Source organism: Nycticebus coucang, chromosome X, assembly GCF_027406575.1.
Source record: "Nycticebus coucang isolate mNycCou1 chromosome X, mNycCou1.pri, whole genome shotgun sequence".
NCBI classification, from domain to species: domain Eukaryota; kingdom Metazoa; phylum Chordata; class Mammalia; order Primates; family Lorisidae; genus Nycticebus; species Nycticebus coucang.
In genome coordinates, this window is record NC_069804.1 from 10,971,460 (window position 1) to 10,998,654 (window position 27,195).

The 27,195-nt window shown below is 40.6% G+C and overlaps 1 protein-coding gene across 1 annotated transcript in view; it reads left to right on the top strand.

Moving 5' to 3' along the window:
* Positions 1-27,195, top strand: part of FRMPD4 (FERM and PDZ domain containing 4) — a 597,878-nt gene that overhangs the window by 484,091 nt on the left and 86,592 nt on the right. The window contains exons 3-4 of the mRNA XM_053580630.1: positions 3,146-3,306; positions 7,115-7,217. Coding sequence (XP_053436605.1) covers positions 3,146-3,306; positions 7,115-7,217 — 264 coding nt within the window. The remainder of the gene's footprint in view (positions 1-3,145; positions 3,307-7,114; positions 7,218-27,195) is intronic.

Here is a 27,195-nt window from a genome sequence, read left to right on the forward strand (position 1 = left end):
CAAATGAACAAATGAGTGCATTACGGAGTAGTTTCAGAGCATTAAGTGAACTAGCATATGGGAGCCATTTACAACAAACAAAGCTTAGCATGAAATTAGTGTTTAATAAGTGTCAGGTACTAATAAAATAATAATATGATAGTTATTGAATGAAGCATTGAAAAATTAGATACCATTACTTCATCATGTAGTGGAAGGAGGATGATCAAGCTATACAGATTTGAAGTATTTTAATGTACATTTGTAACGGGTGGCAGAGGAGACGATCAGGGACATCTGCGTGTCCTCTTTGTCTATTGTCTAGAAAGCACGCTGTACCCCACCCTTCTCTGTACAGATAAGTGATTGTCCAACCTTGCTGAGGTTTACCAATCTGATTGGTCTGCGGTGTAACCCAGGCATTAGGTTGTTTTTATAGCTCCCCAGGTGATTTTAATGTGCAGTGAAGTTTGGGAATTACTGCCTTGGGCTTTTCGCACAACTGGCAACAGCAGGATGAAAAGCCTTCCTCAGCCCCTCTCTGTGCTTGGAATTGAGAGTTAAGTCAACCTCGGTTCTGTAACATGTGTGACCATTAGCAAGTCACTTAGCTTCAATAAGTTTTACCTTTCTCATTGGTATGTCTGCTGTGTAAGATGGTGAAAACTCAGAACTTAAGGTCCAGGCTTCAAAAATGTGGATTCTGTTTTCCCTCTCCGTCCCTTCTGTCCTTCCTTTATCCTCTGCCCTTTCTTCCCATTACTTCATCTGGAGATAAAAGGAGGGAACTGTTCACAGATGTGGCTCAAGAACCAACAGTGGCCTGCTCTGAAATGGTGATCTCTTAGGAGACCAGGGAACCAAACAGAGTCCAATGCCTAGGTAGGCTCAGCCATACCTATTTCAGGTGTAGGAGGGATCGATGTCAGGAAGTCAAGTTCCTGTCCAATGGGGACCACTGTGGGAGTATCAGAGGTCCTACTGAGATCCTAGTTTTCAGCCCTGGCTTCCCCGACCTCTGTCTCTGACCCTCCCTGAGGCTCCTGCCCTGCTCCACTCCATGGGGCTTACTCTGTAGTGATTTTGCTGGTTCACTCAGGGTCTTGAATTCTGTCATGTGATGGCCAGGCCGCTTCCTGTGATCTCCTGTGTATCTGAGTTCTGCCTACCTCTCTTCATCCATCCCAACCATGTGCCAAACCATGATCTCTGGGTCAAGACGAACACCTGCAACTTCACATAAAACATGCCCTCCCCCTTTGACCCTACAACTACCACCACCCTCAGCCTAGAATTTTCTAGAATGGTGGTGGGGCATTGGGGTGGGCATGTGACCAGGCAGTGACACAGGGACCTCAGCTGAATTTAATGTTCTGCCATCTTGAAATTCTTAATCATATTTGAATGAGAGGCCCCCCATTTTCCTTTTGCATTATCACTACAAATTAGGTAGCTGGCTTGTGCAGCACACTTAAAATCAGAAGACCCGGCATGGATTGCACGTGGCTTATACCTAAGAAGAGTGTGACCTTGGCCCAGTTGTTTTTCCTCTCCCAGCATTTGCAAATAGCGGGTAGCTGGGGTCAAACTGCCTCCATCATAAGGAGATTTTAAGAATAAAATACGGTGACAGTTGAGTGTTAGCACAGGACACACAACATGGTAGTTCCTAGTGTTCCAGATCACAGCAGCTAAATGAAAAAGACACTTCCTTTCTGTTTAAAAAGGATTGTAAACTTTTCTTTTTCTCGACAGTGAGTTATGCTTAAAGAACAGATCCTAGAGGGGTTCTATTGATCTTACCTAACTCTTATTAATTACACGGGACAATTGAATTCCTTCTTTCTCTTCCTTTATTACATTTGAACAATATGTTGTCCATATGGAGTAGCATCTTCCAAGGTATTTTAAAATGATCTTCTTTACTTACCAAAGATTAGAGAGATAAAAAATTGAATTAAACTCATGTCCTTGAAATAATCTTAGCTTGTATTACTTTAAAGAGATTTCTAGTGCTCAGACTCCTTCCCAAAAGGAGGCTGCCTAGGAGAGGGAGGGGGTGTCTGCCTGGCCCTCTGGCATACCCCACAGAACCCAAGTGCCTATAAGCCGCTGTTTTAATCTCAGTTTCCTTACTGGGAAAATTCAGATAATAATACCAGCAATGTGCTCTCATTCTCAACAGCATTTTTGGATCAAATGAGATATGTTTTGGAAGCATTTTACAAATTTCAAGTTGGGATTGATAAGACTTCTGAAGTTTAGGTATGAACGAAAAGATTCATTTAAATTATTTGAAAATATTTCCAGAAAATAAATGCCAAGAGCTAAGTTTTCAACTTCTTTGGAAAGGGGGATGTATTTGGCACCAAAATAATCTATTTCAACTTAGATGGGGGCTAGAAGCCCTAAATGTTCAACCTTCTGAGGCTACTTCTCAGTGTATCAGTTATAACTTGACAGTTTTCCACAAAGAAATGTCTTTTTCTCTAATTAAGACTATACTATATACCAGAGACTATTCCTAGGTACCTGAGATAAATAAGTATACAACTGACCCCTGAACAGCACAAGAATTTGGGGTACTAACCACTAACATGATCATAAATCTGTATATGACTTGACACCCCCAGAAGGCTATGAATAGCCTTCCTAATAGCCTATTAGTAGGCTGTATTCTGACAATAACCAGAGAAAATAAAAAATTATTGGAAGATTATAAGGAAGAGAAGATGTATTTACTTTTCATTAAGTGGAAGTGGATCGTCATAAAGGTCTTCATCCTTCTTGTCTTCCAGTTGAGTAGGCAGAGGAGCAGGCGATTAGTGCTATAGGTTAATAAAAGGAGACAAGGGTAAAGGGGATGGGAGTGTGGGGGAGCAGGGTTGCAATTTTTAGATATGTGGCCAGGATAGTCCTCTTTAAGGTGGTCAAAACCTTGAGAGAGGGGAGGGTGAGCCATGCAGATATCTGCAGGATAAGCATTCTGGGTTGGAGGAACAGGCAGTGCAGAGGCTTAAAGCAGAAGCATGATTATGGGTCTCCCCTAGATCCTTCCCACTCTCTACCTGAGAATAGGCTTGAAACTGGAGAGAATGTGATTGCCAGGCCAGTGCCCAATCCATTCATTGATGCCTCGTTTCTCTGGTGTGTGCTTTTTCCACAGTCACATGACACAAGCAATCCCATTCGACGACCCTCGGTTTGAGAGCTGCCAAATCATCCCTCCGGCTCCTCGGAAGGTGGAAATGAGGAGGGACCCAGTGCTGGGATTTGGTTTTGTGGCAGGGAGTGAAAAGCCAGTGGTCGTTCGCTCAGTAACACCAGGTAAGCAAGCACCCAACCCCAGTCCTTGGTCTTGGGGGACTGCCTGCCACACCCTGCCAGAAGTTCGGCTGTTGTTCAGTTTCCTAAAGTGCCCAGGCTGCTAAGGCTAGCTGAGTTTTTGTAACTCCTGGATAGAGTCAGACCCCCAGAGAGACAGACATGGCCCCTCAGACGGGGTTTTCAACTGCCAAATCCATCATATCGCTTGACTCAAGAAATACTGAGCCATGATTTGTAACCATGGAAATGACCCACTTCTTAACATCTGAATGCAAACCATAAGAGGCAGGCACTGTGCTGTATTACAATAAGCTCGTGAAGAATTCCTTAAGGAAGAAGAGCAGGAAGTAGTGTTAAGTTACAGTAGGATTTAGTCATCAGGGTGGTTGGGTTATTTTCACAATGTGCACTTCCCTCCCACTAGGGGAGAGTACGTTTCCCTACCCCAGTACTGTTGGGCCAGACTACCTGACTGACTTTGGCCAATGGCATATTAGCGAAGATGAGCCTGTGCAGCTGAGTTTGTTTCCTGGGTTTCTGCTATGGCCATAGAACAGAGTTTTTCCTAAGCGGCTGCTAGCCCTTCCACCTGAGCTCCAGCGTGAACACATGCAGCAGCAAGGCGGCAGCTGGGAGCTGAGCACAGCCGATCCACAGTTTGAAGCAGAACTGCCCCCTGAGCCTGGCCTAACTCAGCCAGTTCACGGTCACCCTGAAGATCCATAAGCATGAGAAGAAATGATCATTGATCACCATACTGAGTTTGGGTATGGCTTGTTACACAGCAAACTCAGACTGATCCAGTACTTGTCAAATTGCTTAAATTCTACACTCTGACCAGATAATTAACATATTAGAACATACAGATGTTTCACTAGCAACACAGTTAAATACAATAGTAGACTACAAGGGAATCACCTGGAGTGGGCTGTCTTTGCTTTCCCAGAAATGTACATTATATCATCTATTCTATATATTTATATACTTACTTGTATTAGGTTGATTTGCAGACAAAATGCAGTTTCTTTCCAGGATTTTGCAAAGGAATAACAGCATTTAGTAGTAAAGTAGGCACTTAAGAGCACAGACTCTGGACTCAGACTGAGTTTGAATCCTGCGTCTGCCCCTTGTTAGAGGCTGTAGCTTCCATGTTAACTCTCTTGTATGTCCGCTGCATGTCACTCTCTATATCCTCCATGTAAAGGGGAGCAGAGCAGCATCTGCCTTATAAGCCTGCAGAGAGGATGCATAAGTTAGAAGAGGGCCGGACGTGTCCTGCTCACTTCATAGATGTTCACTGGTATTATTATTAAACTCAACATATCTGGCCAGTTGAGTTCATCATAATGAACCGTTTTAGACTTGTGCTGAGAAGAACTTGTCTTTTTCATCCCCACCGTTGTCCTACTGTGCAACTTCTTACTCTGTTAGCTGAACTTTTTGTTTCATTAAATGTAGATTGTATTTGTGTTCTATGTGGGATTGTTGAGCTTGACACAATTGAGAATTTTATTCTCAAAATAGATTTGTTGCCTTTGTGATAACAAATGCTTTGTTAAAAATATAAACAATGTGGATAGTATAGAGGAAAAAGTCAAAAAAATCACCTAAACAGAGTATGTGTAGTGGACATATAATTTTGCATACACAACATCTATAATGTACTATCTATGTGGGTAGAGACATTTTTTCAAAAATGGAGTCATATTTGGCATGCTGTTTTATAATATTGGGATATTTTAACGTCTGTAATTATGAGATTCTCCAAAGTGCACATCCTCCCAGGAGCTGACTGGAAATTCAAGTGTTATTTTTCATTTACTTATACATCTCACTGTTCTATTGACCTCTTCCCTTCTTTCCCTCAATTCTCCTTAGCTTCAAAGACACTAACACCTACTGTTAGACCATTTTGAGACGAGTGGGGAAAAAAGTGAACGCTGAGGTCAAAGACGACTATTTCCAGTTATTTTTATGAGTGAAAAGATTGGTCAAATAAACTGTGTCTATCATAAAAGTGACTCTACTGAAGTCCCAAGGGGTTTCAGTGGCATGATCAGATTTTCTATAATAGACAATCCAGTCTTCACAGTAAAAAACACAAGACAATTCTCTAAAATATGGCACTGTTTCATATTTTGGAAGGGACTGTGTATTGCTTCTTCTAGAACTCTTGATTAAACAATAATTAATCAAAATATTTTAATCAATTTTTATTCGTTCAAAAAGCATAGATCAAATGTAAGAATATGTTCTGTTAATCTGACAGTGATTTTCTTATAAGATAGTTACAATGTTAAACAATTATAGTTGACATCCTCCAAACAATTACTTTGAAATGTTTTCTGTAGTTGAACAGCACTTGACTTCTAACCATTTGTTTGGGTGAATTTGAGTGATTGCTTGCACATAATTCAATAATTACAGTAAGTTTCCCAAGTGATTTTTCTGAATTCCTTATGTGTTCAAACACTGTATCTCTGTTCCTATATCTGTGAAATGAGTAGTTTCTATCACTAATATGGGGATGTGTTAAGGTTTTTCCCCAGAAGACAAAGCCAAGTATGTGAGTGAGTAGAGAATAATATTATAGTCCCATATGAATATCTGGGAGGTAATTGCACATATCTAGAGCACAACCCAGGTAATTGGCTTATAGATTTTATTTGACTATAGATGTATGCTTCACACAATTTATATGTCAAAAGACCTGGCAGTGATTAGGTTTTAAATTATGGGGGCAAGTGCAAAACACGTGTTGGCCATTCTGAACTTGGAAGAATCCAAGCTGAAATCTAGTTCTACCTTCAAGCCAATTCTTCAACCTGTGTGAGCCTCAGTTATCTCATACGGAAGGGAGTATAGTTGTTAGTGAGGTTACTAGGCAAAGCATTCAGCCCATTGCCTGGTGCACCATAAATGCTCACCAAATAGTTTTGTACTCCCTCCCTGAAAACACTACTCAAAGATAAAAACAGCTGTTCACAGCTGGGTCTGGATGTCCCTTTGAACATGAACAATCACCACATATCAATAGCAGACAAGGCCACTTTGTGACCATGATGTATTTAGACAAGACTCTCCTATTAGCACTTGTGAGCACAGATGCAAACATCCCAGCACACCTCCTTCCCACTGATATGAGTGACTTATCACTCACATGTTGCTCTGCTTCCTTCCTCTAACCTTCTAGGCAGTCATTAAGGTGCTCAGGATCGAATTACCCCACTTCCTGTCGGCATTTAATCCACTGAAAACCCCCACTTCCTTGAACCTGCCCCCAAAGCACCTATTACCACAAGGGCAAGTCTTATAAGAAGCCCTTCCTAATACCTTCTCATTGAGATGTCTTACAGTTGCCCACGGTATGCTACCTCCTTTCTTGTAATGGGTACATAAATGTAACTTTATTCAAATCCAGCTGTGCCCAGGTGGTTGCAGCTTTGGCTGCATGGTATCAACACAACTGATTGCCTACCTGTTGGAAGACTACCTTCTTCCAGGAGCCTCGTCACACAAAGTATGGTCTGTCAACCAACAGCAGCAGCATCCCATACGAGCTCATGAGAAGTGCATTACCTCACCCCAGGCGATCCATATGCATGTGCTTCTAGGCTACAGAGTGTGACGTTTTAATCAGGAAGGGTGCAGCCTGGGCCTCAAACCTGTCCAAAGAACAGGCAGGCATGGTTAAGTTTTGTTTCCGTTGATCGCTCCATTTGCGCATAATGAATCAAGATCGGGAAAGGAGACTTCTGATGGGGTACCAATGATCTTCTCACTGTACTTCATCCTCCTTTGTCTCCAGGTGGCCCGTCGGAAGGCAAGCTGATCCCAGGAGATCAGATTGTAATGATTAATGATGAGCCGGTCAGTGCTGCACCCAGGGAGCGGGTCATCGACCTGGTCAGGTGGGTGACTTATTCGTTTGTGCCCTGTCCTGCCTTGGAGGCAGCTACACAGTTTTGAAACCTGTCTGGCAGAGGAAGAGCTTCGTGAGGGACAACCTTAAACATTCACATCATTGCAAATACTGACACTGACCTCTGATGTAAAAATACATGCTCCATAAACGCAAATGCCTCAATGATCACTCAGTGTTGACATTGAGGGTGCACATGGTTCAGCTCAAAATTTTTATGACTCCTAGGTCCAAAGGTGACATTGTTTTTCCTTCCAGAATTACTAACACATTGATTTTCCATAATCAGGGAGCTCAAAATGCAATTTAATGTAAGTGATGAGTTATTATATATACATAATCCCATGGATATACAAACATACAGTTCACTGATTTTTCATGTTCGACTGTGTAATTCATTACGGAATTTTGAGATTATCAGTGGAGGCAAGAGGATAATTAGGTCAAAGCTAGGACAGCTAACAAACTGGGTTGATTGGTTTAGTTTTATTATACGGGTAAATCGTTTGTTGTGGGATATTCTTTTTTCTTTTCTTTGCAGTTTTTGGCCAGGGCTGGGTTTGAACCCACCACCTCTGGCATATGGGGCCGGCGCCCTACCCCTTTGAGCCACAGGTGGCGCCCTGTTGCGGGATATTCTTAATAGGACACCAGAAAATGTATTTTATGTTATGTTAAAATACTTGTTAAGAATCCCCTTAAAGTCCCACTGGAGTTACCCTTCTTCAGTGAATCTAGGGCAAAATGGGGTCTTTAGAAGTTTCTCATATGAAGCTAAACAGATGTACTCATGCTACAGGGATGTTGAGGAATAAGGAGATATGGAATTTGTCTCTTATAAAAGATTGAAACAGAACCTGAGGCTATCAGAACACTTGTAACTGAGAAGGGGATCTCCTAACATTTTTGCTCACTCATAACAAAAATATACCTGTACTTTGGGAAAAGCATTGAGTAGAATATTTCTGGGGTCTTCCAGAGCTTTTTTCCCATAGCTAGTTCAGATTTTGCTTCACAAAGAAGTTCTGGATGGTGAAGCATTCTTGGAAGAATTAGGCACACAAAACAATAGAAAGACAGGAGACTTATTTTTAGGGTGACCAGCCATGCCAGTTTTAGCACGTAAGAGGCCTGTGTCCCAGGGAAACTTCCTTAGTCCTGGAAGGGTTGGCCACTGCTACAGTCGGAGTGCCGATGTCTCCTCAAAATTCGTATGTTGAAACCTAATACCCAATGTGATGGTTAGGCCTTTGGGGTAGGGATTAAGCCATGAGAGCTCTGCCTTCCTGAATCAGATCAGGGCCCTTACAAAAGAGGGTGAAGGTAGCGCCCTTGCCCCCTCTACCATATGAGGATATAGTAAGAAAGTGCTATCTATGAGGAGCCTTCACCAGATACTGAACCTGCTGGTGCCTTGATCATGGACTTCCCAACCTCTAAAACTGTGAGAAATACATGTCTAGTAGATACTTTGCAAGAGTATCTAATGCAAAGATACTTTGTCATAGCAATCCAAATGGATCAAGATAGTCACTCTACTTTAGTCTGTGCCTAAAATAATGGAGCCTTCCATGCAAAGATACTTTGTTATAGCAATCCAAATGGATCAAGATAGTCGCTCTACTTTAGTCTGTGCCTAAAATAATGGAGCCTTCCAAGCTAGCTGGCAAAGTCATTTTCCCCAGGGAAGTCTTAACACTCAGCAGGCAGTAAGACTTGTTGTCATAGTTGCCATGTATCAGGAACAAGACCTGGGAACACTGCTGATCGTCCTGTGGACCAGGAATGCAAGAATAGGGAAAGACTCTGTTCTGTATTTTTTGCCATTTGGAATCAAGATATGTGTGGATGCCAGCAAGGACATACCTCATCTAGGCAGGTTCTGAGTTTTATATCAGCTTGCAACCCGGAGTGCCGTGTTTGGACCTGATGGCAGAAGTCCTGTGAATATTTTGTTTTCCCCTAGGCACACGCCTCTGTGATCAGTCCTATTGATTTCTGTGCCTGGAGGATGATAGGAGAAATAAAATATCTGTGTTTGGGTTTGCAGTGATTGAATGGCCTGTTGCAGGACAGAGAAAAGGCTATTTAAAAGTGTCATCTTTTCCCAGCAATCCTTCCGGGGGCATTTCAAAAAAAAAAAAAAAAAAAAAAAATTCCAAGGAAGGTTTTTTTTTCCTTCTGGCTTAACACATTGTGGAAGAAAATGGCATCTCTGTAAACAAAGCACTCTCTATAGTACTTTGTATGTAACAGAATAAATGAACCAGTTAAAAGTGGGGGTGGCAAGCAATAGCGTGAAGTCCGAATCCAACTTGCCACCACGTGTTTTTTGCAAAGCGTGTCAGCTAAGAAAGGTTGTTTTTTTTTTAACATTTCTAAAGAGTTGAGAGAAAGATATAAAACATTTTGTGACATGTGAAAATCATATGAAATTCAAATTTCAGTATCCATAAATAGTAAATATTTGCATATTGTCTATATCTGCTTTTCTGCTACAATAGCAAAGTTGAGTAGTTGCAACAAAAACTATCTAGCTGACAAAGTCAGAAATACTGACTGGCCCTTTTTAGAAAACATTTAATAACCATCACCGCTGTTTTAAGAGCTATCACGGTAACCAATTTACATTTGATTATGCCATATTTAGACAAAAACTCTACATAATATAGAGAATTTCACTGCATTACTCCCACATGCTTGATGAAGAGATTGTGGTGTTTTAAATGGATTGAAACCTTTTCACTCTCATTAAGCCAGAATTTTGAAAGAATGTATTTCTCACTAATGAAAATGATCATGCATTAGAAAATTGTCCTATGCTTTCTCATAAGTTTAGTCATTCTTGAAAAATAATCTCCTTTTTACTGGGCTCCTTAGCTGACATGTGTTTTAATGTCTGTATCTTACACAAGATTAATTCCTTCCTTATATAATAAAAAATATTCCATTTTCCTAGCCGCTAAGGTAACTTGGAAAAACACTCACAATTTTAATAACATTATAACATTCTCTCTTTAAAAACTGGCATCCATTTGCTTGCTTTAGTGGTTTACTCTTATTTTGTTCTTTTTTCCCCTCACTGCAGTATTTGCTAATGGATCATTTTTTGTTGTTTCCAGATACATTTGTGTTTCTTTGTGGATTGTTTTCCTTATCATTTGGTTACTCTATTATAGAAATTTATTTTTTTCCTTCAGAAAATAAAAGAGTTTCTTAGAGACCAATTTACTGCTATAGTAACCACATTTTGGTTTTTTCATGTAGTCTCAAAAAGCTATAATTGCTGCACTGAAATTAGATGAGTTCTGTTCATTTCATAGTTTTCTAAGTTGTTAACTCTAACTCATAGTTCATAATGTTTGAAGAATCCATGCCCTTTGCAAATTACTATATTTCTTCTTTTAAAGTATGCAAGGATAATTCTCTTTGACTTCTCATAATTAGAGAAATTAACTTAAAGCAGTCTTCAAAGTTTAGTAAGGAGTATTACTGCTTGTAGAAACATTATGAATCTTGCCTCACCCACCCAAGTAGCCAACCCAATTAAATTCATTTGACTTTAATAAACATTATGTAAGACACTGGGCATTTATATAAATGTAGGAATGATTCCTGCTCTCAGGAGGAGACATCTAATTAATTGCACTATATTTATGACTGGGGATGGCTGTTAAGATAGTATTTGATATGCATGTTCTGTGAAGACAGGTGGATTAAGAGATACTAGTAATGGTGGTAAAGAATAGCCATCAATGAAGAGTGGAAAGGCATGTTTATGCATTGCATGGGGAAGAGGATGGTAAAATAGATCTTTCCTTTGTCCTCATCAATCCCAGACCATCCTGATGGAAGAAATGGAGAAAAAGCCTTCCAACCTGCATATATATAAAAATCTGTTGCCTAAGTGGCTATCCTGAAACATAACCTCAAAATTTGCTCCTACAAGGCAGCAACATTGTACTACTCTTTTGCATTAGAGACCCATTTGAGAATCTGATAAATGGCCTTCTTCCTTTACCTAGAAAAATCTATGTGTACAAAATTCTGCATATAATAACAGAATATTTCTTGATTCTTTAAAGCCCTGACAGCAGACTCTGAAAATGTCGTCTCCCTGCCTCCCCCTTCCTTAGTACCAGAAGCTGACACTGAAGGGCCAATCACATAAACAACTCAGCCTTATCCTTTTCTATCACAGCAGTGGAAATAGAGAGTTGTCCATCCCATAATGAGAAAGTACAAAGATTGAGCTGGAGACTAATATCCTCTTCTATCACCCTCTGTAATAGGACAGCTATCTGTCCCTCCATCTGCCTTCTCCCACTACCCAAGTTGATTATTCCTGCTGATTTAATTGATGAGCAGTGCTACAGCTATGTGCATTTATTGACAGAAGGTTGCTTACATCTATCAGATACGTCACTGCTCCTATACTAATACCCTAGGAAAAGCTTTCCAACCTGCATATTCAGAAAATATGTTGCCTAAGTGGAGAGCTCTCCTGGGCAGCAGGAGGCTTCTTCCAACAAGTAACTGTATTAAGAAAAAGAATAAATGCATCCATAAGAAAAAGAGGGGAGACTTTCTATCTTTTCTGTTTACCTGGATATAGTTCTTACACCTGCTTCTTAGCAATGCACTCAATACTAATATGAAACCAATATATAAACAACTACAAGTCCACACAAAAGAAAAACACAAATATAATCTAGCAAAAGGAAAGGAAGGGGAAGAGGGAGGGTGATTGGCAGGATCTCACCTTATGTGCACAATGTGAGGGTGTTCAGCACGCCCCCAGGTGAAGGGCTCAACTACAACTTGAACTTTACCTTAGAAATGAAAACAATGTAACCTAAACATTTGTGCCCTCCTATCAATCTGAAATTTAAGAAAAGAAATAAGAATAAATGATAGTGGAGTAACATCAGTAAGGTAGCAAAATAAGAGATTCCCTACTGAATCCTCCACTGCTACTATAATTTCCATAAACTGAAGTGTCTGTATGGGAGTTTTCAGATCCAGGTAGGAAGTTGCAAAACTGATAGAGCACAAGACTGAGGAAGGCCATTTTGGAAAGGTAGATCCACCAGGCTAAGTGACAAGTCCACTGACTATGGTCCCACCTACAGACCAAGAAATAGCCACATCTCCCTGTGGACAGTACTGTTTCTCCTTGGTCCTACCACCAGCACCATCTCTCAAGAGACCCAGAAAGAATCATGCCTGTCTGTGTGCTGGGTAACAGACCTGCCAAACTTGGTCATCAGTGTGGTCCCTGAAGTGACCTGTGACCTAGCTTCAGCCTCTCTCAGCCATGGTCTGAAAGCAGTCCTGCCTGCCCAGGCACCTGCTGGGAGGCAGGCCAGTCCATACCCCTTACAGGTTTGTCTGGTGAGCTTGGCCTCACAGATAATGAAACGGTCCTGTATCTGGATTCTTGCCCTCCTCAGACACAGTCCAGGAGCAGTCCTGCCCACCCAGTGACCCTCTGGAATGCACATCCATCTGTACCCCTTGCACAGGCCTGTTGACCTCCCTCTGAATATGGATCTTGAAGTGGGTTCATAACTTAGCTTCTGCTCCTCTCAGCCTTGGTCAGGGCATGGTCCTGGCTGCCCAGGGACCCAGAAGGGAACAGGCTCCTTTGTGCCCCCAGAAGCAGGCCCACCAACCTTGGGCCTAACTAGACATCCTGAAGCATCCCTAAAATTTGATTCCAATTACTCTCATCTGCAATCTTAGAGCAGTCCTGCCTCCTGCCCAAACTTGCTGAATAACACCCAATTGTGGTACCACACACAGGCCTACCAACGTTGGTCCAACTACAGATCTTGAAGCAGTCCTGTGGCCTACCTCCAGCCCTGTTCAACCACGATCTGGGGGCATTCCTTCCCACTCAGGAACCCAGCTGGAGGCATGCTAATCCATATCCCCAGGTATAGGCCAGTGGTTGTATAATTCAGTGGAATCTAGCTTGTACCCCCATTCAGTAACAGAGAAAATGCAGCAGCCCAGCCTCCTAAAGAATTAACAGTAAGCTCTACCTCACTAGGGTTGTCAACAGTTGGCCCTTCCTAAATAGTGACGCTTTATACCTGTCAAAGAATACCTATGAAGTGCAGAAGAAGATTGCTCCTCAAATGTACAGATAACATAAGGACACAATGATGTCACAATCATGACATCTCCAAGAAAGTTCCAATAATGGACCTGAAAGAAATGAAGATCTATGAAATGACTGACTCAGAATAATATGCATAAAGAACTGTAATGAACCACAAGAATATATAGATTAAAAATTTGGTCAATAATTTTGTCCAAAATTTGGACAATAATATATGAAAAAAGAACTGAAACAATAAAAATATAGAACTCCTAGAGATAAAAATGCAAAGACTGAACTGAAAATTTCAATAGAAAGCTTTAACAGCATAATGAAGCAGAAGAAAGAATCAGTGAACTGGAAGACAGAACATTTGAAATTATCCACCCTGATGAGTAACAGGAAAAAAAGTAAAGAAAGCTTACAGAAATTATGAGACACCATCAAGAGACAAATCCTTTTTATAATAGGAGTTGCAGAAGGGTAAGAATGAGGAAAAGGGTCAGAAAGCATATTTTTAAAAATAATGGCTGTACAATGAAATTACATCAAGGAAAAAAGCTTCTGTACAGTGAAGGAAACAAACATGGTGAAGAGATAGCCCACAGAATGGGAGAAAATATTTGCAAACTATTTATCCAAGAAAGTATTAATAAACAGAGTAATCTCAAAAAAAAAAAAAAACAGCAAAAAAACCCAAATAATCTGATTTAAAAATGGGCAAAAGATATATACATGGCCAATAGGTATCTGAAAAAAAAATTCTTATTATCACTATCATCACAGAAATGCAAATCAAAATCACACCCTGGTTAAAATGGCTTATTATCAAAAAGATAGGAAATAATGGATGCTGGTGAGGATATGGAGAAAGGGAACTCTCATACACTATTGGTGAAAATGTAAATTAGTACAGTCACTATGGAAAGCAGGATAGAGGCTCCTCAGAAACATTAAAGTAGAATTAATTATATTATCCAACCATCCCATTCCTAGGTAGGGATCCATAAGAAGAGAAATTAATGTATCAAAAATATAGCTGCACTCCCATGTTTATTGTAGCAGTATTCACAATAGCCAAGATATAGAATCAACCTAAGTGTTCATCTATTGATACATGTATAAAGAAGAGATGATAGATATATACAAAGGCATATTATTTCATCATAACAAAAAAGGACAAGATCTTGTCATATGCAGCAATATGGAAGGAACTGAAGGTCATTATGTTAAGTGAAATAAGCCAGGCACAGAGACAAATATTGCCCATTCTCACTCGTGTCAGAGCTGAAAAAGTCAATTTCATGAAAATAGAGAGCAGATTGGTGGTCACCAGAAGCAGGGAGAGAGGGAGTAAGGGATGACGAGAGGTTGATTAATGTATACCAAACTATGGTTTGATAGAAGAAATAAGATCTAGTGTTCAGTAGATTGGTAGGGTAACTATAGTTAATAATCTAGTGTACATTTCAAAATAGAAGAGAATAATGTGAATATTTCCAGCATTAAAAAAGATAAATGTTTAAGGTTATACGTATCCCATTATTTGATCATTACACATTATATGAATGTGTCAAAATACCATATATAACCTGAAAATATATCCATATGTTATGTATAATTTTAAAAATGTTTATTGAAGTAATAATGCTGGCTTAAACTTCCTTTATCTGGGAATCAATGGCAACACCCAGGTAGATGTAGCACAGAGGTCACCAATCAAATTCCACCTAAAGGGAAGTATACACCAAGACATGTAATAATCAAACCATCAAAAAACAAAAAATTCTGAAAGCTAAGAGATAAGAAACTCATCACATAAAAAGGAGTGTCAATATGACTATCAGCCTATTTTTCAGCAGAAATTCTATATGCCAAGAAAGAGTGGGATAATATATGCTAAGTATTCGAGTAAAGTTCTAACCAAGAATACTATGTCCATCAAATCTGTCTTTCACAAATGAAGGAGGGATAAAGTTTTTTCCACACAAACAAAAGTTGAGGGAGTTCTTCACTGCCAGACCTGTCTTACAAAAAATACTAAAGGGAATTCTTCAAGCTGAAAGAAAAAGATGTTAATGAGTAACCTGAAAATATTTTAAAGAATAAAAATCACTAGTAAAAGTACACAGTCAAATTTAGTATACTCCGATACCTTAATGATGGTATGTAAATAGCATGCCTTTAGGTTAAGAAACAAAACTATGGCTTGATGCCTGTGGCTCAGTGAGTAGGGTGCCAGCCACATACACCAAAGGTGGCAGGTTCAAGCCCAGCCCGGGGCTGCTAAACAACAATGACAACTGCAACCAAGAAATAGCCAGGCATTGTGGCAGGAGGCTGAGGAAAGAGAATCACTTAAGCCCAAGAGTTTGAAGTTGATGTGAGCTGTGACGCCACAGCATTCTACGGAGGGTGAGCAATGAGATGCTGTTTCAAAAAATAAATAAAAATAATTATTGCAATAACTTTTAAGCATATACAATATAAAATAATTTAAATTATGACATCAAATATTCAAATTTTTGGAAAGCAGGGTTAAAATCTAGTCTTTGATTGCAATCAAAAGGAAGTTATCACCTGAAAATAAATTACTATAAGATGATTTTTGAAAGCTTCATGGTAACCACAAAGCAAAAATCTATCTCAAGGATGGAAGAAAAAAAAAACACCACATGTTTCTCACTAACACATGAGAGATAAATGATGGGTGGATATGGGTACAAAAAGATGTAAAGGATGTTAGAAACTAAGTAGAAGAGAGGATGGGAGGGAATAAGGGATAAAAACTTACCTGTTAAGTACAATGAATACTATTCCTAGTGGCATGTATGCTGAAAGCCCTGACTTCAGTAATAGAGTATATTCATGTAACAAAAAAAATTTGATACCCCCTTAATATTTTGAAAAAAATCAAGATGAATTAAGAGACTAAAAAGGATTAAGGGGTATGGCTAGGAAGTGGAGTGAAACTCACTGCTCCTGAGTGAACTCCTTTAGCATCCTCATTGTGTATATTCATCAAAACAGCTCTTTGAGCATGTTTAATGTACCCACATTACAGGGTGGAAACTGGGGCTTGGAGAGCTTGAAGCAGCTGCTCGTGGTCAGGGCAAGGAGGAAGGTGTGCAGTGGGAGTGGAAGAAAGAATGTACGAATGACGGGAGTGGAAGAATGAATGTACCAAGCTTGACAACTATCTGGCATATCAAGTCTTCCTGAGTTGGGGGGCCCAGCAAATGAGAGAGCTGTAATTGGGCTCCAGATTACAGCTCGTGGGTCTTATCCCATATGCCCCTTAGGCACACTCCAGTTTTGGATTAAACACAAACACCCTACCTCCTCCATCCCAGTTTTGCAAAGCAATTGCCATGATTTTTAGTAAGAAGTGATCAGGGGTAGCTGCTCGTTGCAGTAGCTGAGAGATTGGCAAGATTACTAAAAGCAAAATAGACCATTTAGAAGAGCTCCATCTAAAACTTAGACATCAGCATATGCGTCTTTTTATCAGTCCATCCTCATCAGAATTATAGTGAAATGTCAAATCAGACCATGTTCCGTGGCCACTGTTTCTGCAGAAGAATACATTAGGAAGGTTACCTTTCTGCCTAATTTTAGCTGGAGTTAGGTGCATCACAGCCCTGCTTAGTAAAATAAAGCAACGAACATCTACTGAGCATCTGGCATATAAAATATGCGTGGTGATGTGTAATATAACAAGGCTTTAGTATAGTAAGACCAGCGAGCAATTTCAGAGAAAACACAAAAGAAACAACCCCATGCTATGCTGACACTACAAATTGTGGTCTCATCCCATACACACTTGCAGGGTACACGTTTCCTGAAAATTGCAAATTACAGAGCCTGGGAGAAAGAGGTCAGCGATTCTTCAAAAATGGAAATCGTGGGAAAACATTCTAATAAGGACAAAGTAGAAAGGATTTGGTTGTATAGTTTATAAAAGTTATAATGACATGTAATGATGAAAATTAATAAGAAAAATGGCTTTACCCAGATTATTTTAATGTCCTTAGATCTTATTAATGGCCCTCTCCCACTCATTCATTAAATCTCTCCATGACTATAGATGCTTTTATGCAACTCATGTATGGAAAATGAATGTTGAAGATTGAAGAACCAGAATAAATTTTAAACTAGGCCATGTTTTCAGTAATCTCATATGGTTGAAATTACCGAATGTCTTAACATTTTACTTATATTAAGAAAAAAAACGGAGACAATTATTGAATCTGTGCCATGTTCTGTTAATCCTTTGGAGCTACAAATTTATAAGCAATTGCCTTCCCTTTCTATAAATAGCTGGAAAGACAAAAAGAATCATTTTACTGGAGCTCTACGTTTTCCCTCTGGCCAGAACAGGCCCAGAACCAAAGTATAAGCTTCATTCCCTAGAGATGTTTAGGAGGAGGGTCTCAGGAGCTCACAGCCTACCCTACTTCTATACAGAACAAATGGGCAAGTGTGGTGGTCAATAATCTCAGGCCAAAGCCCCAACTGTGTCAGAAGTATATTATTATTCATCTATAATGATCTAATATTTATTTCAAATCCCCATTCTAGCATATGGTCTGTTCATCCCATCATCCCCAGTGCTGAGGCTATGTTTAGAGGGGTTGGTTTAATGGGAGGAAGGGTTGGGAAACAGGAACTGTGTCCACCACTACTCCATCTCACCAGCATTTGCTGAGATATCTTAGTGTCCATCTGGCCTATTTTTGATCACTTGTGTAGGAAGGGAGCCACTGTGTCATCTGTTGTTTGCCACTTCCCTATCACCTTGGGTACACTTGCCACTGCTGAGCCATGATGGGACACAGAAAAATCTCTGAGGTTAATTCCTTCCAAGATCTTATCACCCTCCTCTCTCCCAGGGTTCTGACTAGGAAAGAAGGCACAGGTGGCTGCCTTCTTTAACTCCACAAGGCTATCTGGGGCTTCCCAATTGGGTCTTCCTGGAGAATCAGCTTTAGAAAAGACGAAGAACATGATGCTTTTTCATAGGGACCCAGAAGTCTGGGCCTCTTGCTTACCCCACGCTTCACCCTATTTTTTCCATCCTTAGACTAGTCCCTGTTCTAGGGAAGAGGAAGCTTTAGTCTGATTTATTAAACATCCTTCCTAGCCTATAGTTTTTACCCTTAATTTCTAGAACCTAGATGTTTCTTTACTTTCTTCTATAACCCTTTCCTGGGGCAATAAGCATTGCATGGTCTGGCTGACCAAATGCGCAAAGAAAGAAAGAAAAAATAAAGGGTCTGGTGTTGGCAGGGGAACTTTGGTGAATATGTCAAAATATTCTTCTGCTACCCAATGAAAACACATGTAGGTTAGAAATCAGAAAAATCTGAATTTGAATCCTACCTGTGCAATGTACTAGCTGTGTATGAACTTGGGCAAGGAACTTCATTTCTATAATTGTCAGTTGTAAGAATCAGATAAAATGCAGTGAGTAAAGCTTTTAGCAGAGTCAGAGCACATAATTAGTGCTTCATAAGTCTGTGTTGTTCTCGTCAAGGTTGTCTTTGGCAGGATCACCACAGCTGAATGATCAGGAGCAAATGGCTTAAATCTCAGGGTCTCAGTGTCTGGGTCATAAATGTGGCTAAGAATTTGCACTCCCTAAACCTTTTGTCTCGGGATTGAAGAGATAGTGTATGTGAGAGCACTCTGTGACTTGTAATCAGTTAGGTCATTGTGTCAGAGGCTATCATTACCGCTTTTCAAATTAGGAATAAGAAATTAGAACACAGGCCAGGGTATCCAACTAAAACCAAAGAGAGAATGGGACAGAAGGCTAGTCTTTCAAGATGAAGATAACTTGAAGAACCATTCCTAAGCCCTGAGACTGAGAGTTTTTCAAAAGAAACCAGGGAGTACCTCCTCCCAAGGGCCGTGGATTCCAGAGTTTGGCAGTGAACTTGATGTTGAGTACCACATAGATGTGCAAGCATTTTTCTGTTATATAGGTAAAGGTGGGTGTGGAAACATTCAGGGGCTATTGGTATATGTCCTGCTGGGCTTGACATTACTTTAGGAATGACTTAAATCAGAGATCAACAAACTTTTCTCTGTGTGAACCAGATAGTAAATATTTTAGGCTTTGTAGGATATAACGGTCTTTTTCACAACAACTCAATTCTGCCATTGTAGCACGCAGCTACAGATGATACAAAGCAAGTGGCTGTGGCTGTGTTCCAGTAAAACACTATTTACAGAAGTGGGGGCGGGAGAGGCAGCAGGAGGGACAGATTTAGCACCCAGGCTTTGTTTGCTGACTTCTGACCTGAACCAATGAAGCTTAAAGAGACCAACCTGAAGATAAGAGGGCATAGAGGCAGAGAAATGAAGCAGATGCTTTTTGCTGAAAATAATAATGAAGATAAATATTATGAACCCTCTGGCCACCTAAAGTCCTTTTTGGAAAGTGGAGATATGGAGAAATTTAATAAGCAAGCAAACAAATAGACAAACATCACAAACTTTTTATGATCCTCCCTAATCCACCTTGCAAAGTTAATTGAACCCATATCTTTACCCACTGAAAGGTACATACACCTTTTTATAATCTGTACAACACAATGTTATCATGACTTGCAAACTTCTCTTTGTCATCATTCTATGTGCTTCTTAATGATAAGGACCAATGTTAGGGTAGCACTGGTAGATGCTGTAACAAACTCAAAATGATACAGGTTTGGTCACCATAGGTGTTTATTTGTCAATCATATAAAGTCCAGAATGGGTGCTCCTGATCAGTGGACACCTCTTTTTTAGGAGGTAATTCAGAGACCCAGCACAAACCCTTTCCATTTTGTGGCTTTGGTGTCCCTTCCAAACTGCCAGAAGGGGAAGAGGCACCTGGAAAGGTTTTATGGAAGAGGTGTATAGCACTTCCACTCGCCTTCCTTTGGCAGGAAGCCAGCCACAGGGACAAACCTAGCTGCACAGGAAGCTGAGCCTAATCTGGCTGTGTGGCCAGACAGCAGAGGCACCAGTGTGGCCGAGCACATTGCCAGTCTCAGTACACGCCAGGTATGTAGTGGCTGGTATGGATTAACCACCAAAGGACCCTATCTGCATGGTGACAACGGAGTAACTTCCCCAGCAACCATGCATGACCCAAGTGAGGGGCGAATCTCTCAAGACACAGCGTAGGAATACATTTCCCATCAGCCAGTTGGGCAGGAGCTCAAAGTAGGAAAACTTAAGAAATATGTCTTACAACTAGTGTTAGGGAGGGAAAAAATTGTGCATATTACATAGTTTTTTTAAATGCTAGTCAAAATGCAGAAGTAGGGATGGAGACAAGATGGCTGACTGAAGCCAGCTTTCCACAGAGGCTCCCATCCAGAAGGAGAGTTAAAGGACAGAAATTTAGCAAGTAACCTGGTGGATTAGAGCTGCACCAAGAGAGAAGGTTGAAGAAAGCACATCAACCCCGCTGTGGTGAGCTGCAACCACAAGGATACAAACAAAAGGTATAAAATCCATCACCAAGTTCCCCCATAAGAACAGCTCAGAGTGCCCCACAAACAAACGAGCAGAGTTCAAAAGTCCTCCCACTACACTCCATGGAAGAGACCCTCTAAAAACTAGGGCATACTAGGGCACCATATTGGGCACCATGGTGTTCTCCTGCCAGGCATAAAACTGTATAAAACTGTATATATTCTCTACCTGCAATTGTGAGCTCCCAGCACTCCCCTCCACTCTCACTCTGAGGTCTGGAGGACTGTCCCCCAGGAGTCTAGATTCTTGGGTGATTTCTTGAGGGGTGTGGACAGGGTCTGGACTACAGCTGGTCTACTGCTGTTTCTGCTACACGGGAGTGAAGAGAGGACGATCGGATGAGAGGGAACCACACCAGAGCAGCAGTACCCCAAGGTGCAGAGCAGCAGCCATTTTTGGCAAAAATAGGGCTCACCCCTGGATATTCCAAAGCCACACCCCCTGTTGCTCTGGGCAACCAGAGGCGGCCAGACATCTTCTCAGGTGGCAATCACCACAGAACAGATCTGGGAGGGAAACACAGGCCCCATGAGTAAAGGGTTTGCCTGAGGCGGTACTGGCCTAGGTGGAGCACCGGGACTAGAAAACACACGCGCAGTGCTGGCTGACTCCCAGGGTGGGGCTGATCCAGAGGACTGCTTTACTTAGCCTAAGATGCACCCAGCCCTCAGGGGATCATCAGCCTACAAAAGGAGTACAGGAGGCTAGAACTGACAGCTAACCGAGCTGCTAATACAAACCTTTGCAGCACAGGTCCTGTGAACTCAAAACAGCTTCTCCTTCATAGGGGAATTTACCCGGGACAGAAACAAATTCCGCAAAGTTGTTCTGTCCGGTCACTAACATCAATCAGGGGCAGGGCTGGAACTGAGTGAACACACCCCAGCCTCCATCAAGCGCACAAGGTTGTCAGGCCTCACCTCCCCCTGCTGGATAGAGGCAGAGAGCAGTGGCCTGGCTGAGCAGATATAGATTTCCTTGTGATTCAGGCAGGTGCAAGCCCCTGGAGTATCAGCTCGTTGGAGGCAACTGTGTCACAGCCCTGCAGGGCTGTCAGTGACTGGGTGTGACAAAGGTGCAAGGTGGGGAAGGAGGCATCAACCTTCCCAGACTAATCTATTTCCTGGGTGGGTCCTCCTGACTTCACGGAGCACCTGAGCAAGTCATACTTGAGTTGTCAGCAGACCCCTGCGATCTAGTTGCCAGAGACCTTTTAAAATGTCCAACCTGAGACAGGTGCTGACTGAGATAATTGACTTGGACCTTTTGAACTGAGCCAATCGCCCGAGGACTATCCAAGTGGTGCCCTGGGTGTGTGGCTGTAGGAAGGTTTGATTTTCCTTTTCCAATTGTTACCTGTGGGGGGGCAGGGTGACTTAATTGCAGGTATTTCTCCACAGCTGAGACTTCAACCCAGAGTAACTGCTTCACTAGGGTTGGACAGAGACCAGCTGAAAACAAGACAGAACCACTTAGCCCCACCACACCAAACAGGTCCCCAGTTTCTCAGGCCATAGCACTGCACGGGTCGTCGAAAAAGCTCCAGGGGAAAAGTTAAATGGTATAAAATAATCATGGGGTGGAATCAGCAGAAAAACTCTGGTACATGAATAACCAGAATAGATCAACCCACCCAAGGAAAGATATGGCAGATGTAACTGAAGATCCCATTCATAAACAGCTGGCTGAGATGTCAGAAATCAAATGCAGAATTTGGATTGCAAACAGCATTAACAGAATGGAGGAAAATTTGGAATTAGAAATTCGAGGAGAAGGGCGGCGCCTGTGGCTCAGTGAGCAGGGCGCCGGCCCCATGTGCCGAGGGTGGTGGGTTCAAACCCAGACCCGGCCAAACTGCAACAACAACGACAACAACAAAAAAAATAGCCGGGCATTGTGGTGGGCGCCTGTAGTCCCAGCTACTCGGGAGGCTGAGGCAGGAGAATCGCCTAAGCCCAGGAGTTGGAGGTTGCTGTGAGCTGTGTGATGCCACAGCACTCTACCAAGGGCAATAAAGTGAAACTCTGTCTCTACAAAAAAAAGAAAGAAAGAAAGAAATTCGAGGAGAAATTCAAAAGTTGTCTCAAGAATTTGATGAATTTAAAGACAAAACCACCAAAGATTTTGATGCATTGAAGCAAGAATTTGCAGCCCTCAAAGATCTGAAAAATACAGTAGAATCCCTCAGTAACAAGAGTGGAGCAAGCAGAAGAAAGGATTTCTGACATTGAAGACAAAGCTTTTGAATGCTTCCCAAACTCTCAAAGAGGAAGAGAAATGGAGAGCAAAAATGGATCATACTCTCAGAGAGCTCGGGCATGATTCAAAAAAGGCTGATATCCCCCTCATTGGAATACCTGAAAGTGATGAAGTGGCCTCACAAGGCACAGTGGCCCTTCTCCATGAAATTATGAAAGAGAATTTTCCAGACATGCCAAGACATTCTGAAATTCAGATAGCAGACAGTTTCAGAACCCCAGCACGACTCAATCTGAATAAGACATCCCCCAGGCATATCATTTAACTTCACTAAAGTTAATATGAAGGAGAAAATTCTGAAAGCAGCCAGATGTAAGAAATCCATTACCTACAAAGGGAAGAATATTAGAATGACTGCAGATCTCTCTGCTGAAACTTTTCATGCCAGAAGAGGGTGGTCATCAACTTTTCATCTCCTAAAGCAAAATAACTTTAAATACTTTAATGACATTCATATGTTGAAGAAACTTGCCATAACCAAACCAGGTCTTCAGGATATTCTCAGACCTATCCTCCATAATGACCAGCCCAATCCACTACTGCAAAAGTAAACTCACTTAGAAACTTTTGATCAAACTCCAACTTCCACAGTGGCAAAAGGATTAAAAATGTCCACTGGACTTTTGAAAAACTCGATACCCAAAATTTTACCTGACTTATCAATATTCTCCATTGATGTGAATGGCTTAAACTATCCTCTAAAGAGGCACAGGTTAGCTGACTGGATACAAAAACTCGGGCCAGATATTTGCTGCATACAAGAGTTACATCTTACCTTAAAAGATAAATACAGACTCAGGGTGAAAGGATGGTCGTCCATATTTCAGGCAAATGGTAATCAGAAAAAAGCAGATGTAGCAATTCTATTTGCAGACATAATAGGCTTTAAACCAACAAAAGTAAGGAAGGATAAGAATGGTCGCTTTATATTTGTTAAGGGTAATACTCAATATGATGAGATTTCAATTATGAATATTTATGCACCCAACAAGAATGCACCTCAATTTATAAGAGAAACTCTAACAGACATGAGCAACTTGATTTCCTCCAGCTCCATAAGTCGGAGATTTCAACACTCCTTTGGCAGTGTTGGATAGATCCTCCAATAAGAAGCTGAGCAAAGAAATTTTAGATTTAAACCTAATCATCCAGCATTTGGATTTAGCAGACATCTACAGAACATTTCATCCCAACAAAACTGAATACACATACTTCTCATCAGCCCACAGAACATACTCCAAAATCAATCACATCTTAGGTCACAAGTCTAACCTCGGTAAATTTAAAGGAATACAAATTATTCCTTGCATCTTATCGGACCAGCATAGAATAAAAGTTGAACTCAGTAACAACAGGAATCTGCATACTCATAACAAACATGGAAGTTAAATAACCTTATGCTGAATGATAGCTGGGTCAGAGATGAAATTAACAATGAAACTGCCAAATTTTTGGAACAAAACAACAATGAAGAAATGAATTATCAGAACCTCAGGGATACTGCAAAGGCAGTCCTAAGAGGGAAATTTATAGCACTGCAAGCCTTCCTCAAGAGAACAGAAAGAGAAGAAGTTAACAAATTAATCTCAAGCAACTGGAAAAGGAAGAACATTCCAACCACAAACCCACTAGAAGAAAAGAAATAACCAGAATTAGAGCAGAATGAAATGAAATTGAAAACAAAAGAATTATAGAACAGATCAATAAATCAAAAAATTGGTTTTTTGAAAAGGTCAATAAAATAGATAAACCTTTGGCTAACCTAACCAGTAAAAAAGGAGTTAAGATCTCTAATCTCATCACTCAGAAATGACAAAGACAAAATAACAACAGACTCCTCAGAAATTCAAAAAATCCTTAATGAATTTTACAAGAAACTTTATTCTCAGAAATATGAAAATCTGAAGGAAATTGACCAATACTTGGAAGCACGTCACCTTCCAACACTTAGCCAGAATCAAGTGGAAATGTTAAACAGGCCAATATCAAGTTCTGAAATAGCATCAGCCATACAAAATCTCCCTAAGAAGAAAAGTCCGGGCAGATGGCTTCATGTCAGAATGCTACCAAACCTTTAAAGAGGAACTGGTACCTGTATTACTCAACCTGTTCCAAAAGGTAGAAAAAGAAGGAAGACTACCCAACACGTTCTATGAAGCAAACATCACCCTGATCCCCAAACCAGGAAAAGACCCAACAAGAAAAGAAAATTATAGACCAATATCACTGATTAATATAGATGCAAAAATATTTAACAAGATCCTAACAAACAGAATCCAGCAACACATCAAACAAATTATACATCATAACCAAGTCAGTTTTATCCCAGGGTCTCAAGGTGGTTCGATATCCGTAAATCTATAAGTATAATTCAGCACATAAATTAAAAAACAAAGACCATATGATTCTCTCAATTGATGCAGAAAAAGCTTTTGATAATATCCAGCATCCCTTCAGGATCAGAACACTTAAGAAAATTTATATAGAAGGGTCATTTCTTAAACTGATAGAGGCCATCTATAGCAAACCCACAGCCAATATCATATTGAATGGAGTTAAATTGAAATCATTTCCACTCAGATCAGGAACCAGACAAGGCTGCCCATTGTCTCCACTGCTCTTTAACATTGTAATGGAAGTTTCAGCCATTGCAATCAGGGAAGAAAAGGTGATCAAGGGTATCCATATAGGGTCAGAAGACATCAAATGTTTGCTCTTCGCAGATGATATGATTGTATATCTGGAAAACACCAGGGATTCTACTACAAAATTCTTTGAAGTGATCAAGGAATACAGCAGTGTCTCAGGTTACAAAATCAACATTCATAAATCGGTAGCCTTTATATATACCAACAATAGTCAAGCTGAAAAAACAGTTAAGGACTCTGTTCCATTCACAGTAGTGCCAAAGATGATGAAATATCTGGGTGTTTATCTAACAAAGGATGTGAAAAATCTCTATAAAGAGAACTCCGAAACTCTAAGAAAAGAAATAGCTGAAAATGTTAACAAATGGAAAAACATACCATGCTCATGGCTGGGAAGAATCAACATTGTTAAAATGTCCATACTACCCAAAGCAATATGAGATTTTAATGCAATCCCTATTAAACTCCACTGTCATACTTTGAAGATCTTCAAAAAACAATACTTCATTTTATATGGAATCAGAGAAAAGCTGGAACAGCCAAGACATTACTCAGAAATAAAAACAAAGCAGGAGGAATCACACTACCAGACCTCAGACTATACTATAAATCAATACTGATCAAAACAGCATGGTACTGGCACAAAAACAGAGAGGTAGATGTCTGGAACAGAATAGAGAACCAAGAGATGAACCCAGCTACTTACCACTATTTGATTTTTGACAAGCCAATTAAAAACATTCAGTGGGGAAAAGATTCCCTATTTAACAAATGGTGCTGGGTGAACTGGCTGGCAACCTGGAGAAAACTGAAACTGGACCTACACCTTTCACCATTAACTAAGATAGACTCTCATTGGATTAAAGATTTAAACTTAAGACATGAAACTATAAAAATACTTGAAGAGAGTGCAGAGAAAAGCCTTGAAGAAATCGGTCTGGGCGAGTATTTTATGAGGAGGACCCCCCGGGCAATTGAAGCAGCTTCAAAAATACACTACTGGGACCTGATCAAACTAAAAAGCTTCTGCACAGCCAAGAACACATTAAGTAAAGCAAGCAGACAGCCCTCAGAATGGGAGAAGATATTTGCAGGTTATGTCTCCGACAAAGGTTTAATAACCAGAATCCACAGAGAACTCAAGAAAAGAACAATTGATCCCATCTCAGGCTGAGCTTGGACTTGAAGAGAAACTTCTCTGAAGAAGACAAGCGCACGGCCTACAGACATATGAAAAAATTCTCATCATCCTTAATCATCAGAGAAATGAAAATCAACACTTCTTTGAGACATCATCTAACTCCAGTAAGATTAGCCCATATCACAAAATCCCAAGACCAGAGATGTTGGCGTGGATGTGGAGAAAAGGAGCACTTCTACGCTGCTGGTGGGAATGCAAATTAATACATTCCTTTTGGAAAGAT